The following is a 15862-nucleotide window of genomic DNA, read 5'->3' on the forward strand; positions in this document are numbered from 1 at the left end:
ATTTTGCTCTTTTAAGTTTTTCTCAACGGAGGGGGCCACTGAACCAATACTGACTTCACGTAGCCCTGTGGGGGGTTTTTTTTGTTTACTATTATTTAACACATTTTTCTTAATTAAGGAAATCAAATCTGATAAGTATTATTTTTAAATGATTGTCTTATTCTGCAGACATACAGTCTTTACTACCTAAATCTGCTTGTAGAAGAATTAAACAACATCTCGTATACACACTTGACACTTCCTGTTCTCCAACTGGCAGAGGTTATCGCACATGATGTTGTGGAAAGTAAAAGTCTGTCAGATCTCTACCATCTAAGGTAAGTACTATCTACTACACTACTATATTTGATTGATTTAGTGCACATTGGTTGCCTTTTGATATGCAAAATGCCGTGTTTCACATTTGCACTCATAAGCCACTTTTTTAGGTACACAAATTGCTAATCAGCCAATCATATGGCAGCAACTCAATTCATTTAGGCACCTAGACGTGGTGAAGACAACTTGCTGAAGTTCAAACCGAGCATCAGAATGGGGAAGAAAGTGGATTTAAGTGACTTTGAATGTGGCATGGTTTTTGGTGCCAGGCGGGCTGGTCTGAGTATTTCAAAAACTGCTGATCTACTGGGATTTTCACACAAAACCATCTCTAGGGTTTACAGAGAATGGTCCAAAAAAGAGAAAATACAGTTGTGTTGATGAAAATGTCTTGTTGAAATCAGAAGCTAGTGGAGAATGGGAAGACTGGTTCGAGATGATAGAAAGACAACAGTAACTCAAATAACCACTCATTGCAGCCAAGGTATGCAGAATACCATTTCTGAATTCATCAGACCTTGAAGTAGATTGGCTACAGCAGCAGAAGACCACACCAAGTGCCACTCCTGTCAACTAAGAACAGGGAACTGAGACTAAAATTCGCACAGGCTCACCAAAATTGGAATATAGAAGATTGGAAAAACATTGCCTGTTATGATGTGTCTCGATTTATGCTGCGACATTCAGATGGTAGGGTCAGAAGTTGGTTAAAATACATTAGGGATATTTTCTTGGCACGCTTGGGGCCCCTTAGTACCACTTGAGCATCATTTAAATGATCCATAGTTTATAATTACAGTGTATACATCAGTGTATACATCTCTTGATGGCTACTTCCAGCAGGATAATACACCATGTCACAAAGCTCAAATCATCTCACCACTGGTTTCTTAAAAAGCACAATGAGCTCTCTGTACTCCAATGGCCTCCACAGTCACCAGATCTCAATCCAATAGAGCACATTTGGGAGGTGGTGGAATGTGAGATTTGCTCCATGGATGTGCAACCGACAATCTCTGGAGCAACTGTGTGATGCTATCATGTCCATATGGACCAAAATCTCTGATGAATGTTTTCAATGCCTTGTTAAATCTATGCCACAAAGAGCTAAGGCAGTTCTGAAGGCAAAAAGGGGGTCCAACCTTGGTACTAGCAAGGTGTACCTAATAAAGTGGTCGGGGAGTATATAAGATGACATACTGTAAAGTACAGTAGGTGTAAAAACAGTATATTATACAACAATAGATGTGAGCCAGACTTAATCTGGCAAACCGATGTCCAGTACACATCAGTCCGATTAATCAGCGTTGAATATCTTAGAATCTCAGTCAGTCCACCTCTTGGTTAGCTTAGAAAAGAAAATTGCTTGTACCCTAGTTACCATTCTGACAAACCAATGAGATGTTCAGGATTCATTATAGAAAGACGACAAAGAGGGCAAAAAGAACACTGTGAGTCCATTCTCCCAAACACTTACATTGTAATAAAAAAAAAAAAAGTAAATGAGTTTGATCCGTACAGTAGAGTATCATACTATGGGGGTTGATTTATTAAAACTGGAGAGTGCAAAATCTAGTGCAGGTCTGCATAGAAACCAATCAGAGCCAACCTTTTTTTTGTCAGCGCTTAATTGAACAAGCTGATGTTAGAAGCTGATTGGCTACCATGGACAACTGAACCAGTCTCCAGTTTTTGACTCTCCAGTTTTAGTAAATCAACCTCCATGTCTTTTGTTGCTGGTCCTCTATTTTCTTAAAAAGACAAAAAAGTAGGTTTAAATCAGTAATCAGTAGATAAAATGTTTCCAGGATTATAATTTAGCACCACATTTGAAAAAAAATATATAGCTTTTTCCCATAATAAACCATGGGATCCTGAGTTTCCAGCATTCTTAATTGTTCTGCACCCACCAGCCTGTTTCAACATATAGTGCTAAAAGGGCATCACGCCCAAGTGACCACTTTACCAGTTTACCATAAAAAAGGAGCATCATTTGCACAATAATTTGTCTCTCATGCAATTCCACTGCCTAGGGAGGTCCGGAAAAGAGCCTATGGGCTCTCGTCTGGTGCAGGTGCCATCTTTCTATACCACCATAATGTTTTGTTTGGCAGAATGGTAACTTTGACAAGATGGAAATAAAGGAACTTCCATTGATGAGGCAATTAGAGAGTCTTCATTCTATCGAACTGTTAGGGCCTGTGTAGATGGGCTTGTGAAAATCTCATTTGGTTGCCATGAGCTTAAGATGTTTCAGAGATCATTCAAAATTTATTTACAGGTGTATTTGACCTGCTGTTGACCTCCCTATGATTGGAATTTAACATTCCTATTGACTTTATGGGCATACAAAACCTGCTTTAACCACTTCAATACAGGGCACTTTCACCCCCTTCCTTCCCAGCCCAATTTTCAGCTTTCAGTGTTCTTGTACTTTCAATGACAATTGTGCGGTCATGCTACATTGTACCCAAATGAAATTTTCAGCATTTTGTTTGCATAAATAGAGCTTTATTTTGGTGGTATTTATTCACTACTCCGTTTTTTATTTTTTGCGATATAAGCAAAAAAATTGTGTAAATTTGGAAAAAAAACTATATTTTCTTCTTTCTATTTTAAAAGAAATCCAATAAAATCGAATTTTGTCATAAATTTAAGTCAAAATGTATTCTGCTACATGTCTTTGGTAAAAAAAACTTCCTTTAAGTGTATAATAATTGGTTTGCGTGATTACGAACATATGTATGCAAATGATCATGTACAGATGTGTGCAGGTGATCACGGACATATGTGTGCAGATAATCATTGGGACATGTGATTTTAGTGGGACATTGTGTGGGGGACATGTGTTGTTATTATTTGGGGACATGTGTGTTTTGGGGACATGTGTGGGGACATTGTGTTTTCACTGTGTTTTAGACTAGACTGGTGATCAGCGAGTAAAAAGCTGTAAAAAACAGCTCATACTCACTGATCATCAGCCGGCTGCAGCGATCCGCTCTCCTCTTCTCAGCGACGACTTCCGTGTGAGGAGAGGAGAGCCGATTGCCTAGCAACCGGCTGTTTGTTTACATCACATGACAGCTGTGATTGGACACGGCCATCATGTGATCAGGAGCAAATAGAACTAGTTCCCCCACAAGCGGGGTTTTTAGGCAGCAAGAGACAGTAATAGAAGCCAATAGAAGTAGTATAAAAGGTATTTTAATAATAATAATTGGTAAAAACAAACATGAGCTTCACCTGAACACTTGAATAACGGACAAAATCATGTATATAAAGTACATATGATGTCACATGGAAGTAAAATAACAGACACAACTATGTTACACTGTATGAGTAGATAGCAGTGAGAGCATAAAGCTAACGCGTTTCGACCCCAGAGGGGGTGTTCTTCAGAGACGGTGGTCTGTTAAAAGAAAAACAAGATTACACTGAATAAATAAATCCGGTGTTATACATATTAGGGATACCCAATATCAATTTAAAAATGGTTTACCCAATAATGTATTTCCAGGTAGATAGGATGGATTGTAGTGCTTCAGAAAAAAGGTTCTCCCATAAGGCAATGTCTCAGTTTCCTTTACACATCTTGAGTGGTACTTGGTCCGTATGTATTGCCAAGGTGCCAGATGGAAGAAGAGGCAGCATCACACACCCACTGGCGTGACTCACGGGAGGTCACACTAATGCCTTGCCCCCCAGAAGAGGAAACTCCGGGGGGGTAGGTGCGAGTGAGGGTACACCGAAGATATGGCGGGTCACACCTGCAGCAAAATCCCAACAATGGCAAAAAATTAATTAATTAAATAATTGAAAGCAAGGATTATTTAATGTTGGAGACATGGAGTGCATACATAATATGGGGATAATAATATCATATCCCCGTTATGTATGCCAAAGGTTGTGCACATGTACACATATACATATACGCACTTGCACCCCCAATTGTCCAAATGTCCATATAACATGCTTTCTAAAACCCGGACAAAAAGAAAAAGAAAAGGGGGGGAAGGAACCACGCCTGGGAATCCAAGGAGCCTAAGAAAGAGGGGAACGAAGGAAAAAATGGCCTGGGATGATTGGGTGTGCAAATGTGTGTCAGTGTGTGAGCTCTAATACACAGAAAAAAGGGGGACGGGAGAAAAAGAAAATGGGGAAGAAAAAGAGGAATAAAGGTGATGGGAAGTGGGCTGTGTGAAAGCAGTGTGAGTATGCGCTTAAAAAGGGAAAGAAAAAGTGCGCAAAGGAATGGTGAAAAAGTGAAAACATATGTAGATAATAATATATGCGGGTCATATAACAAACAAACAAAAAGACTCCTTGGATTCCCAGGCGTGGTTCCTTCCCCCCCTTTTCTTTTTCTTTTTGTCCGGGTTTTAGAAAGCATGTTATATGGACATTTGGACAATTGGGGGTGCAAGTGCGTATATGTATATGTGTACATGTGCACAACCTTTGGCATACATAACGGGGATATGATATTATTATCCCCATATTATGTATGCACTCCATGTCTCCAACATTAAATAATCCTTGCTTTCAATTATTTAATTAATTAATTTTTTGCCATTGTTGGGATTTTGCTGCAGGTGTGACCCGCCATATCTTCGGTGTACCCTCACTCGCACCTACCCCCCCAGAGTTTCCTCTTCTGGGGGGCAAGGCATTAGTGTGACCTCCCGTGAGTCACGCCAGTGGGTGTGTGATGCTGCCTCTTCTTCCATCTGGCACCTTGGCAATACATACGGACCAAGTACCACTCAAGATGTGTAAAGGAAACTGAGACATTGCCTTATGGGAGAACCTTTTTTCTGAAGCACTACAATCCATCCTATCTACCTGGAAGTACATTATTGGGTAAACCATTTTTAAATTGATATTGGGTATCCCTAATATGTATAACACCGGATTTATTTATTCAGTGTAATCTTGTTTTTCTTTTAACAGACCACCGTCTCTGAAGAAGACCCCCTCTGGGGTCGAAACGCGTTAGCTTTATGCTCTCACTGCTATCTACTCATACAGTGTAACATAGTTGTGTCTGTTATTTTACTTCCATGTGACATCATATGTACTTTATATACATGATTTTGTCCGTTATTCAAGTGTTCAGGTGAAGCTCATGTTTGTTTTTACCAATTATTATTATTAAAATACCTTTTATACTACTTCTATTGGCTTCTATTACTGTCTCTTGCTGCCTAAAAACCCCGCTTGTGGGGGAACTAGTTCTATTTGTATCTACTTGGGGTGAGCAGCACCCTCCTAGCTTCTTATAGCACTGTGTTCTCATTTGATTGTTAATCATGTGATCAGGAGGGCCATTCACAGAGCCCTCCTGCCGATCCGAGATGCGCTTTGTCCGGGTGACACGAGCGCATCGGGATTGTGCCGCTGCACGGGCACGCGCGCGCGATCCCCCTACTTCTGAAGGACGTTCAGGAACGTCCATTCAGAAGTAGAAGGCTCCCGCCCGGCCGTATATATACATTGGCCGGGTGGGAAGTAGTTAAGTGAACAAATGCTCCTTCACATTGGGCCTTAGGTTGTAGAACAGCGACTTCCAGGTGTTCAGGAGAAGATACTGCGGCCTCCTGAATGCACATTTTTTTTTTGCTGAACAGCAATTTTGTTTGTAACTATCTTTTTACAACTGTGGGACTAGCATTTGACTTCAATGGGTGAGTTTGACAAGTGGTGCCACCTGTTAACTCAACAAGCCAAGTTACATTTGCCGCAACACATGTACAGTCTCCTTCGTCTGCCTTTAGGCTTTCAGTGAGCAATCGGAGGGTGGTAAAGGCCTTGGATTTGCTGGTCAGGTGACATCTATACCTAGGGTTGCGACCTCATCCCTTTAAAATGGTTGTAAACCTACAATTAAAAAAAAACCCTGCAAGACAAAGGAATAATGAGCTAGTATGCATAGTATATCAGCTCATTATAAATTTCTTAGATCAAAGCCCCCCATAGCAGTCCCCGTACACCGCTCCGACCGACGACATCACTCCCGGAGTTACTTCTGGGTATCGCAGGCTCCGGCGCTGCCATTATGTATTTCCCGCACATGACATCACTCCCACACTTGACATCACTCCCGACACACTAGCTGAAGCAAACAAACAAGATAATTAGGGACACACCCTAAAAGATGCATTAAAGATGGTGCAGCCATAAGACCATAATATAGAACAAAATATTATAGCATGCAAAAAAAACAGTTACCTCCTGCACAGTTATTTAAAACACCTAAACATTTTCAACATGTCATTGCTTCTGTGTGCATGTGCCGATGACGTCGGCACATGCAGATACAGGGGATATCGCCTAAACTAAACAGATTTAGGAGATATCCGGTGTAGCTACAAGTAAGCCTTATTATAGGCTTACCTATAGTAAAAAGTGGTCTGTAAGGGTTTACGACCACTTTAAAGCCCAACACATATTAATCACACAGGTTCTGGAGCTAATTTGATGCAGGTAAAGCACTATGTGAATTTATTTTTATTTATTTTTTAAATTAAGACTTGTACCTTGTAGAATATAGGAGGTCATTTCATCGGTGCTCAGTCTTGCCACAAAGAGTTAATCCAGCTCTGAGCAATCCTCGTATCTTTTTTCAGTAAGATAAAAACAGACACACAGAGAAATAGGTGTCTGTTTCCTCCCTCATGTTGTTAGTGACAGGTGATTTCCCTATCTCATGCACACGAGACAGGAATTCTGTGTACTTCACACCCCCCCCCCCCTCCTTTTTTCTCCAGCTCTCCCAGGTTTGTCTGCTCCACACCTCAGTATGATTGGGCATGCTGAAGTCATGTGGTGCCTTTCCTGGGTTTACTGGATGTTAGTGATCATGGGGCATAATCCACAAGACCAGCAGAAGTTTAGTCTTTCAGCCTCACACAACGATTGTGTGTGAGGAGGAGATTGCTGTAACATCTCGTTACTGCTTACAGTACACACCAACACACTGATTGCCCCCCCCCCCCCCCAATAAAGAGGACCTGTCACCAGCCATCAAAGTACCTGTCGCTGTTCATCTGAGAACCTGAGTACCTGTCACAGTCCATCAGAGTACCCGAGTACCTGAGTACCTGTCACAGTCCATCAGAGTACCTGAGTATCTGTCACAGTCCATCAGAGTACCAAAGAATCTGTCACAGTCCATCAGAGTACCCGAGTACCTGTCGCAGTCCATCAGAGTACCTGAGTACCTGTCAGTCCATATGAGTGCCCGAGTACCTGTCACAGTCCATATGAGCACCTGTCACCACCCTTCAGAGTACCCGAATACCAGTCACCAGGCCATCAGAGTACCTGAGTACCTGTCAGCAGGCCATCAAAGTACCTGAGTACCTGTCAGCAGGCCATCAGAGTACCCGAGTACCTGTCACCAGCCCATCAGAGTACCCGAGTACCTATTTGCATCCCATGCCTCATAGAATATACATTGGGGTGTTTGCTTTCCAAAATGGGGTAATTTTGTGGGCAATACAACTGTCCTGGTGCTTCAGGACCTTCAAAAGTGTAATAGGTGGTTGAAAATGAGATATGTAATTTATGCTCGTAGAACGCCTGAAGGTGCTACTTCACTGTTGGTCCTTTGTATGTGGCCAGGCTGTGTAAAAGTCTCACACATGTGGTATCGCAATACTCGGGAAGAGTAGCAGAATGTATTTTGGGGTGTAATTTGTTGTATGCATATGCTGTGTGTGAGTGAATAACCTGAGTGAATAACCTGATAATAAGAAATTAGATACACCTGATGTACTGAAGGCCTGATCAGATGTGATCAATTTTCAGTGAATGGCACCATAGTTTGTAGACTCTAAAACTTTCACAAAGACCAAAACATATACACTGATCTGGGTTATTTTTGCCAAAGATATGTAGCAGTATAAATTTTGGCGAAAATGTATGAAGAAAAATTACTAATTAACAAAATTTTATGACAGAAAAGGGCATTTTATTCACAAAATTTACATTTTTTTATTTATTTATAACACAAAAAATAAAAAATAAAAACACTAGTGATTAAATACCCCCAAAAGAAAGCTCTATTTGTGTGAAAAAAAGGACACAAGTTTCATATGGGTACAGTGTTGCATGACTGAGTAATTGTCATTCAAACTGTGAAAGCGCTGAAAGCTGAAAATTGGTCTGGACAGGAAGGGGGTGTAAGTGCACTGTATTGGGGTTGTTAATTACAACCTTAATCAGCCACAGAACCTGTGTAATTAACTAATATGTGTTTGGTTTTAAAGGGGTGAGGTGGCAACCCTATGTGACCCTTTGACACCTCCTTTAAAGTGTCAGGCTCAAGCAACATGCATAAGGCTAAATAATGCAGAAACATAATTATTTCATAAGTAGTCCCGCACAGTTATAATAATAAGACTGAACATTCAACTTCCTCTATAAGCCTAATCATGACCTTTTTGCGAAATTTTTTTTTCTTTTTGAAGAGGTTCTTTTATCACATACAGATCAAATGCTCATGAACTACATCTCAAGTAACATTTAAGTACCTATTTAAAATACAACTGTCACTAGATCCGTATGGGCTGCCATTGTTAACATTTCAGTTTGAAAATGTTAATTTCCCATCTGTCATGCCTATACTGTGGCTTCAGCGCTGTCTAAGTCAATGACCCAGAACAAGGATAGCAATATGGAATGCTAGAACTTTTTTGACACTCATTTACAGAATGCTTGCTCTGTAACTGTGATTCAAATGTATTAAATTCAGACTTGGCCTCTACTTCTCTCATGACAAGTGTACTTTTACAGCCACATAACTGTAGATATAAAATAGTAATACATTTATGGCTGCAATGACCATATAATCCCAGCGTTTCAATTCTTTTATTGTACTTGAGTGGAAACTGCTAACCTACTTTCTCCACCACTTTGGTGCATTTCACCCCACAGGTGGGCTTAATTGCCCGCCACTTTATGAAAATGCTAGTTACTTGGATGTCTGTGGGTTGAAGATTTTGATTTACAGCCCAGGAACAAATAAGCTGCAAGTCAGAAGCTAGAGCAAGTTTAGATCTTCTGATCTGTGTACTTATTTTAGGTAGTTTTGAAGAAAGGGTATATGGTCCAGCCAGCACTGTACACACACACACACATACATATATACATATATATATATATATATATATATATATATATATATATATATAATTTTTATTTATTTTTTACCAGTGTTTAAGGTGGATACAGGATTTAAAATACTGAATTTCACTATATAAGCTCAGTGTACTGTTAAAAATAAGTGTGAAATGCAAAACTCTTGTGGGTGTAACTAAATGTCCACTTGCTGGCTTCTCACTGTATCCTTACTGTGGGCGAGTGCAGGGTGTAGCAAGATGGCAGCGACAGAACGTCACTTCCGTTACAAAATCTGACAGGACACCAAATCTGATGAAACACCGGGAAGCCACACTGATCAGCGTGAAACGCACAGCAGAAGTGATGTCATCGGAAGGAAAGGAGGTACCAGACAAGAGGGGAAACAAGGCAAGCTACGCGCTCGGAGTATTCAGCTAAAGGACTACAAAGACCAGTGACTGACTCCACCATATAAGAGGAAGGGGACAAAAAACGTACTCAGAATTCACAAAAATCATAAATACACATAATAATTTAAATATGAAACTATCCAATTGGTAATAATACTACAATTTTCAGAGGATAGTAATATATATATATAGAATGAACTGGACAAACCTAATAGCAGATAAAAAATAATAATGTGAAAATTTGATAACTGAAGAAAGTGACCTTAAGGGTCCACTGTAAGATAATTGTTATAGTAAAATGAATATGACGCAGTGATAACTAAATATACCTCTAAAAAATGATGGACAACATAACAACATAGGTCTAACAGGTACAACATACATGATAAGGGGACCCCAACCATTTAAAACAATGTGTCAATTTCCTCATTCAAGTATTGAGAGAATAAATCCAGTATGTCTCTTGTTGGCATAGGCATTTGAACCATTCTGCAGCAGAATATGTGGCAGGTTTGGCCTCAATGACCCACACCTTCAGTCCAGCTGTGGATTTTTATGTAATGCCTAGATAATGCCTGGGGACACTGTGTTTATCACAACCACGGATTGTTCTACCCACGTAAAACAAACCACATGGGCATGTCAGACAATAGACAACAAACTCAGTAGAGCAGTGGTAGAATTATTGGATAGTGCAAGTCTTACCCTGGCCTCACTGGACATTAAAATAACATTATAAAAATGGTAGTAGCTTTGCAGTGAGTTTTTTAGCACTTATTAGCGATTAAAAAAAAAAAAAATATATATATATATATATATATATATATATATATATATATATTTTTTTTTTTTTTTTACATCCATTTATTTTTTATCTGCTATTAGGCTTGTCCAGTTCATTTTATATATATATATATATATATATATATATATATATATATATATATATATATATATATATCTATTCTCTGCAAATTGTGTTATTACCAATTGGATAGTTTCATATTTAATTGTTGTATATATTTATGATTTTTGTTAACTCTGAGTATTTTCTGCCTCCTTTCTGCCTCCTTCCTCTTATATGGTGGAGCCACTGGTTCTTGTAGTCCTCCAGCCATGGCTCCAGCCATTACTATATAAAGTCACCTGTGCTAATGGCCACTTAAGCCTGTAGAAGGAGCCGAATGCTCCAAAACACATAGCCTGCCTTGTTTCCCATCTCCTCTGGTACCTCCTTTCCTTCCGGTGACATCACGTCTGCCATGCATTCCATGCTGGTCAGTGTAGCTTCCCAGGGCTCCTTCAGGCTCCCGAGCCAGATATCTCCATGCCCAGCAGCCGAAACACATTACAGCGGTCCTGCAGGATGGGATCAGGAGGATTCACATCCACACCTAGTGTGACCAGATGAGCCTTTTATATATTTTTACCTTGTGAGTGTTTTTAATCTGTCTTCATCAAAAACATTTTAATGGGATACTACACTTAGTTGGTGCTTCCTTCCCTCTCCGCTTTCTCCCTTTAGCGTGAAAGGTAGGCAACTAGCATTTTTTGCAGGCAGAGATACAGAAACAATAAAAATCTGGCTTAGACTCAACTCCACCACATTCTCTACATATATTGTAGTATGGGTGAAATGTAGTTGGGAACACTACAGTGACAACCTACAATATTTAACCATATGGTTTCTTTATTCATAACCATGCAGAAGAAACATATAAAAATACATTAGATACAAATATTGGCCAATAATTAAAAACAACTGAACAAAGCCTCTGCCCCTTAAACAACTGGATGTTCAAATATAATACAGCAGAAAACCCAAGCATCTGAGATTGGTAAATTAATCTTGTATTCCAAATACTGTACAGTGAAGGAAAAAAGGTATTTTATCCCCTGCTGATTTTGTAAGTTTATCCACTGACAAAGAAATGATCAGCCCATACTTTAATGGAAGGTTTAGTGAGAGACAGAATAACAACAAAAATATCCAGAAAAACTAATTTCAAAAAAGTTATAAATGGATTTGCATTTTTTGGGGGCATTTGCATTTTAATGCATGGAATAAGTATTTGATAATCAATCAGGCTCCCGGGTGTCTTCTGTACAGGTAACAAGCTGAGATTAGGAGCACTCTTTTAGGGTACATTCACAATGGAGGCGGGTCTGAACTCGCACGATTTCAAACCTGCATTTCATTGAGAGTTCGGGGGCAATTTGAAAGACATCTGTGCTGGTTCATGCAGCATAAGTAGTGCAGAAACTACTTTTGAAAATTGGTGCGGTGCCACAAAATCGGTGTCACACCGACTCGGAAGGTGCCACTGACTGCCGGCAATAGGCTGTGATTTGGCATGTGTTTTGACATGTCAAATCATCCGCGATGTGAACTGGGGCTGAAAGGGAGGGCTTTTAATCTCAGCTTGTTACCTTTATAAAAGACACCTGTCCACAGAAGCAATCAATCAATCAGATTCCAATCTCCCCACCATTGCCAAGACCAAAGAGCTGTCCAAGGATGTCAGGGACAAGATTGAAATAATACAAGGCAATGCATTCATATAGGCATCCAAAATGAAGGCAGATGTGAATAGCATATACTTATCAGTCTCAGTCTGGTCCAGTCAGCACAGGAGAAAAGGGGCTTTTCCAGGAAAACCTAACTGGTTTCACCATTCAGGCTGGCTTCATCAGAGGTGTTGGACTTACTTGTCTCGAGATTTGCCCATTAATGCACTTGAAAATGGCCACCAAACACTGGCACATGCACCGTGCGCAATGTCACAGTGCACTTATGTGATGATGTCACAACAGCCACATGCACATGGGCACACCAGCGCTATCACATCTAAAAAAAAAAAAAAAAAAAATACAGCCTGTAAATGTTTTTATTCTGCTGATACTATAAAGAAAAAAACTTAAAAAAAGAAAATCCCACTTAAAACATTAGAAGAATTTCTAAGCCAGATTGACAACTTTACCATGATAGGTTTACTTTATGTGTCACCATGTACACCCTAAACTTTGAAATGTCATTATTCTGGTAAATTGTTAAAAGAGATTAATAAATCTGCAAATTGATTTCCTCATTTATTTTCAACTCTATACCCAATGTTGCAGCAAAACTGAAAACATACTTTCCTTTTTAGAGTGCTGTGTCTGACAATTTACATTACATTTACAGTAAATAATAATAAAATTATTTTTCTTTGTGGTTTCCTGTTTTCACGATGTGTTTCAACGATTGCTTTTTTAACTTTTGAAATTGATGTAGCAAATTAATTATTCCTTTTCTTTTCAATAGAATTTCCAAAATATGTGGAGATTTAAAGCTCTACAATGCAGCCAGTTATCACCAAAGAACAGTCAGCAATATGTCCATTAGCGAATATGAACTGATAAGGTATGTTGCATATGTTTGCTTAATTTATAGCATTGTTATATAATATTAATGTTCCTCAAATCATGGGATAACATATATATATATATATATATATATTTATTTATTAGGTGGTGTGGATCTTCGGTGGTCTCACAATTTGATTCTATTACGATTATCATGTCAACGATTCGATTTGATTCTGCGATGTATCACGATTAGAAAGATGGAGGAGTCTGGAAATAGGGAAGGAGGAATCCATTAATAGGAAAGGAAGGATGGAGTAGTCTAGAGATGGGAACTAAAGGATGGACGAGTTCGGGGATAGAACTGAAGGATGGAGGGGTCAAGGGATAAGAATTGAAAGATGGTGAAATCCATGGAGAGACAATGGAAGAGTCCAGGGATAGGGAAATAGGAATCCATGAATAAGGAAAAAAGGATGGAAGAATCGGAGGATAGGAATAGAAAGCTGGAAGGGTCCAGGAATATTATTCGATGGCAGAGTCTGGGGAGCATAGTGGTAGAGTCCATGGGTCCCCTACCACCATCCGTATTATCTCTGCATACCAGGATCTTCTGGGCCATACTGGGGCCACAAGAATCACCGACTTCCCTTCCTGATTGACCCTGCAAAGAAGTACTGGAAGCAGCAGAATAGGAGGGAATGCATAAATCAGTGAGAACTAATTCAACGGGAACACCAAGGCATCTGTTCCCGCATGCTAACGGATCCTTTGTTCTTGACACAAAGTTGTCAATATTTTTGTTGAACCTGGACGCAAACAGATCTACGTCTGGGATCCCCCATCTTTGGCATATTGTCAGGAAGATATCTGGGTGAAGGGACCATTCTCCCGGGAACAACTGCTGGTGACTCTAGTCCGTCTGCCGATTTTCTATTCCTGGAATGAAGACTGCCGATAGGCAAGGTATATTGTTTTCTGCCCAAGTTAGGATATGATTCATCTCTCTCTGCGCCGCACAACTTCTCATGCCCCATTGGTAATTGATATAGGCCACTGCTGTGGCATTGTCTGATTGGATCCTGACAGGACAATTCCATAACCTGAACCCTCAGGGCTACGCGCACTGCCTGAATCTCTAGAATGTTGATGGGTAAGGTCATTTCTGATCTGGACCATTTCCCTTGGACAGTCGCTTCTTCCAGGAGTGCTCCCTAACCTGAAAGACTGTTGTTACCACCTTCCAGCTAACTGGTAGAAAGGATTTTCCCTTCTGCAGATTCTTGGTTATGAACCACCAACTGAGGCTTCGGCGCACCCTTGGAGACAGACGCATTGGAAAATCTAGAGCTTGGACCTTCTTGTTCCAAGCTGATAGGATACTGTTTTGCAGCAGCCTCAAATGAAACTGAGCATAAGGAACAGCCTTGAATGAGGCCACCATATTTCCCAACAACCTCAGGCTAAGTCGAGTAGAAGGATTCTTCTTTGCCTGGACCGCCTGAATCAGTTCCTTTACATAGTTACATAGTTAGTAAGGTTGAATAAAGACACCAGTCCATCCAGTTCAACCTGAGTGTGTGTCTACAATTGTCCCTATCCCTGTACATTGCACACTCACATCAGTCTCTACCCTCAAGGAGCCCACAATCCAAGGTCCACAATCCAAGGTCCACAATCCAAGGTCCCCATTCATATACTAGGGCCAATTTTGGACAGAAGCCAATTAACCTTCCTGCATGTCTTTGGAGTATGGGAGGAAACCGGAGTACCCGGAGGAAACACACGCAAGCACAGGGAGAACATGCAAACTCCAGGCAGTAGTGTCGTGGTTGAGATTTGAACCAGTAAATCTTTTTACTGCTAGGTGAGAGTGCTAACCACTACACCACTGTGCTGCCCTTTATGGGATTGATATTCGCCTTGGGTAAGAATACCCTTTTCTGGGCTGTATCTATGATCAGACCCAAGTATTCTAATTTCCATGATGGTTTTAAGGAAGATTTCTCTAGGTTGAAAATCCAACCTATGTATTCCAGTAGTTGATTGTGGTGACCATACTTTGGTCTAAGCGGGTTACCGACTGGTCTATCAAGAGCAGATCACCTAGGTAAGCTATAATCAATATACATTAGGCCCATAATCTGGCTAGAGGAGGAGCTTTGTAAACACTCATGATGCAGTAGCTAGACCGAAAGGCAGAGCTACAAACTGAAAATGAAGATTTTCTACCTCGAAATGTAGATATTTTTGGTGAGCGGGAAAAATGGGCACATGGAGATATGCATCCTTGATATCGATTGACACCAGAAGTTCTCCACCTTGTAGGATGGAGACTACTGATTGGATTGACTCCATGCAAAGAGAGAGGATATTCAGAAACCATTTTAGATCTTTGAGATCTAGAATGGGTCTGACATCTCCATTTGGTTTTGGTACCGTGAAAAGGTTTGAATAAAACCTCATCCCTGCTCTTCTATGGGGGCCACTGAGATCACTGAGACAAAAGATGGTCTGATGCTTGAAAAATTTTCCTCTGGATCCCTGGGAACATTTGATCTGAGAAAATGAGGAGACAGGAACTTTTGGCACTCTAGTTTGTACCCTAAAGTTATTAAGGAAGTCACCCATCTGTCTCGACACTCTTCCTGCCAGACCCTTGAGAA

General features: G+C 40.2%; 1 protein-coding gene across 2 annotated transcripts in view; it reads left to right on the forward strand.

The window, feature by feature from the left end:
- CFAP46 (cilia and flagella associated protein 46) overlaps positions 1-15862 on the forward strand; it is a 328406-nt gene that overhangs the window by 156656 nt on the left and 155888 nt on the right. For both annotated transcript variants that reach the window (XM_077455243.1, XM_077455242.1), the window contains 2 exons: positions 169-317; positions 13156-13254. In XM_077455243.1, the coding sequence (XP_077311369.1) occupies positions 169-317; positions 13156-13254 (248 nt within the window). The remainder of the gene's footprint in view (positions 1-168; positions 318-13155; positions 13255-15862) is intronic.

Source organism: Lithobates pipiens, unplaced genomic scaffold, assembly GCF_037356315.1.
Source record: "Lithobates pipiens isolate NorthernLeopardFrog02 unplaced genomic scaffold, aLitPip1_a1.2 Scaffold_25, whole genome shotgun sequence".
Classification (NCBI taxonomy): domain Eukaryota; kingdom Metazoa; phylum Chordata; class Amphibia; order Anura; family Ranidae; genus Lithobates; species Lithobates pipiens.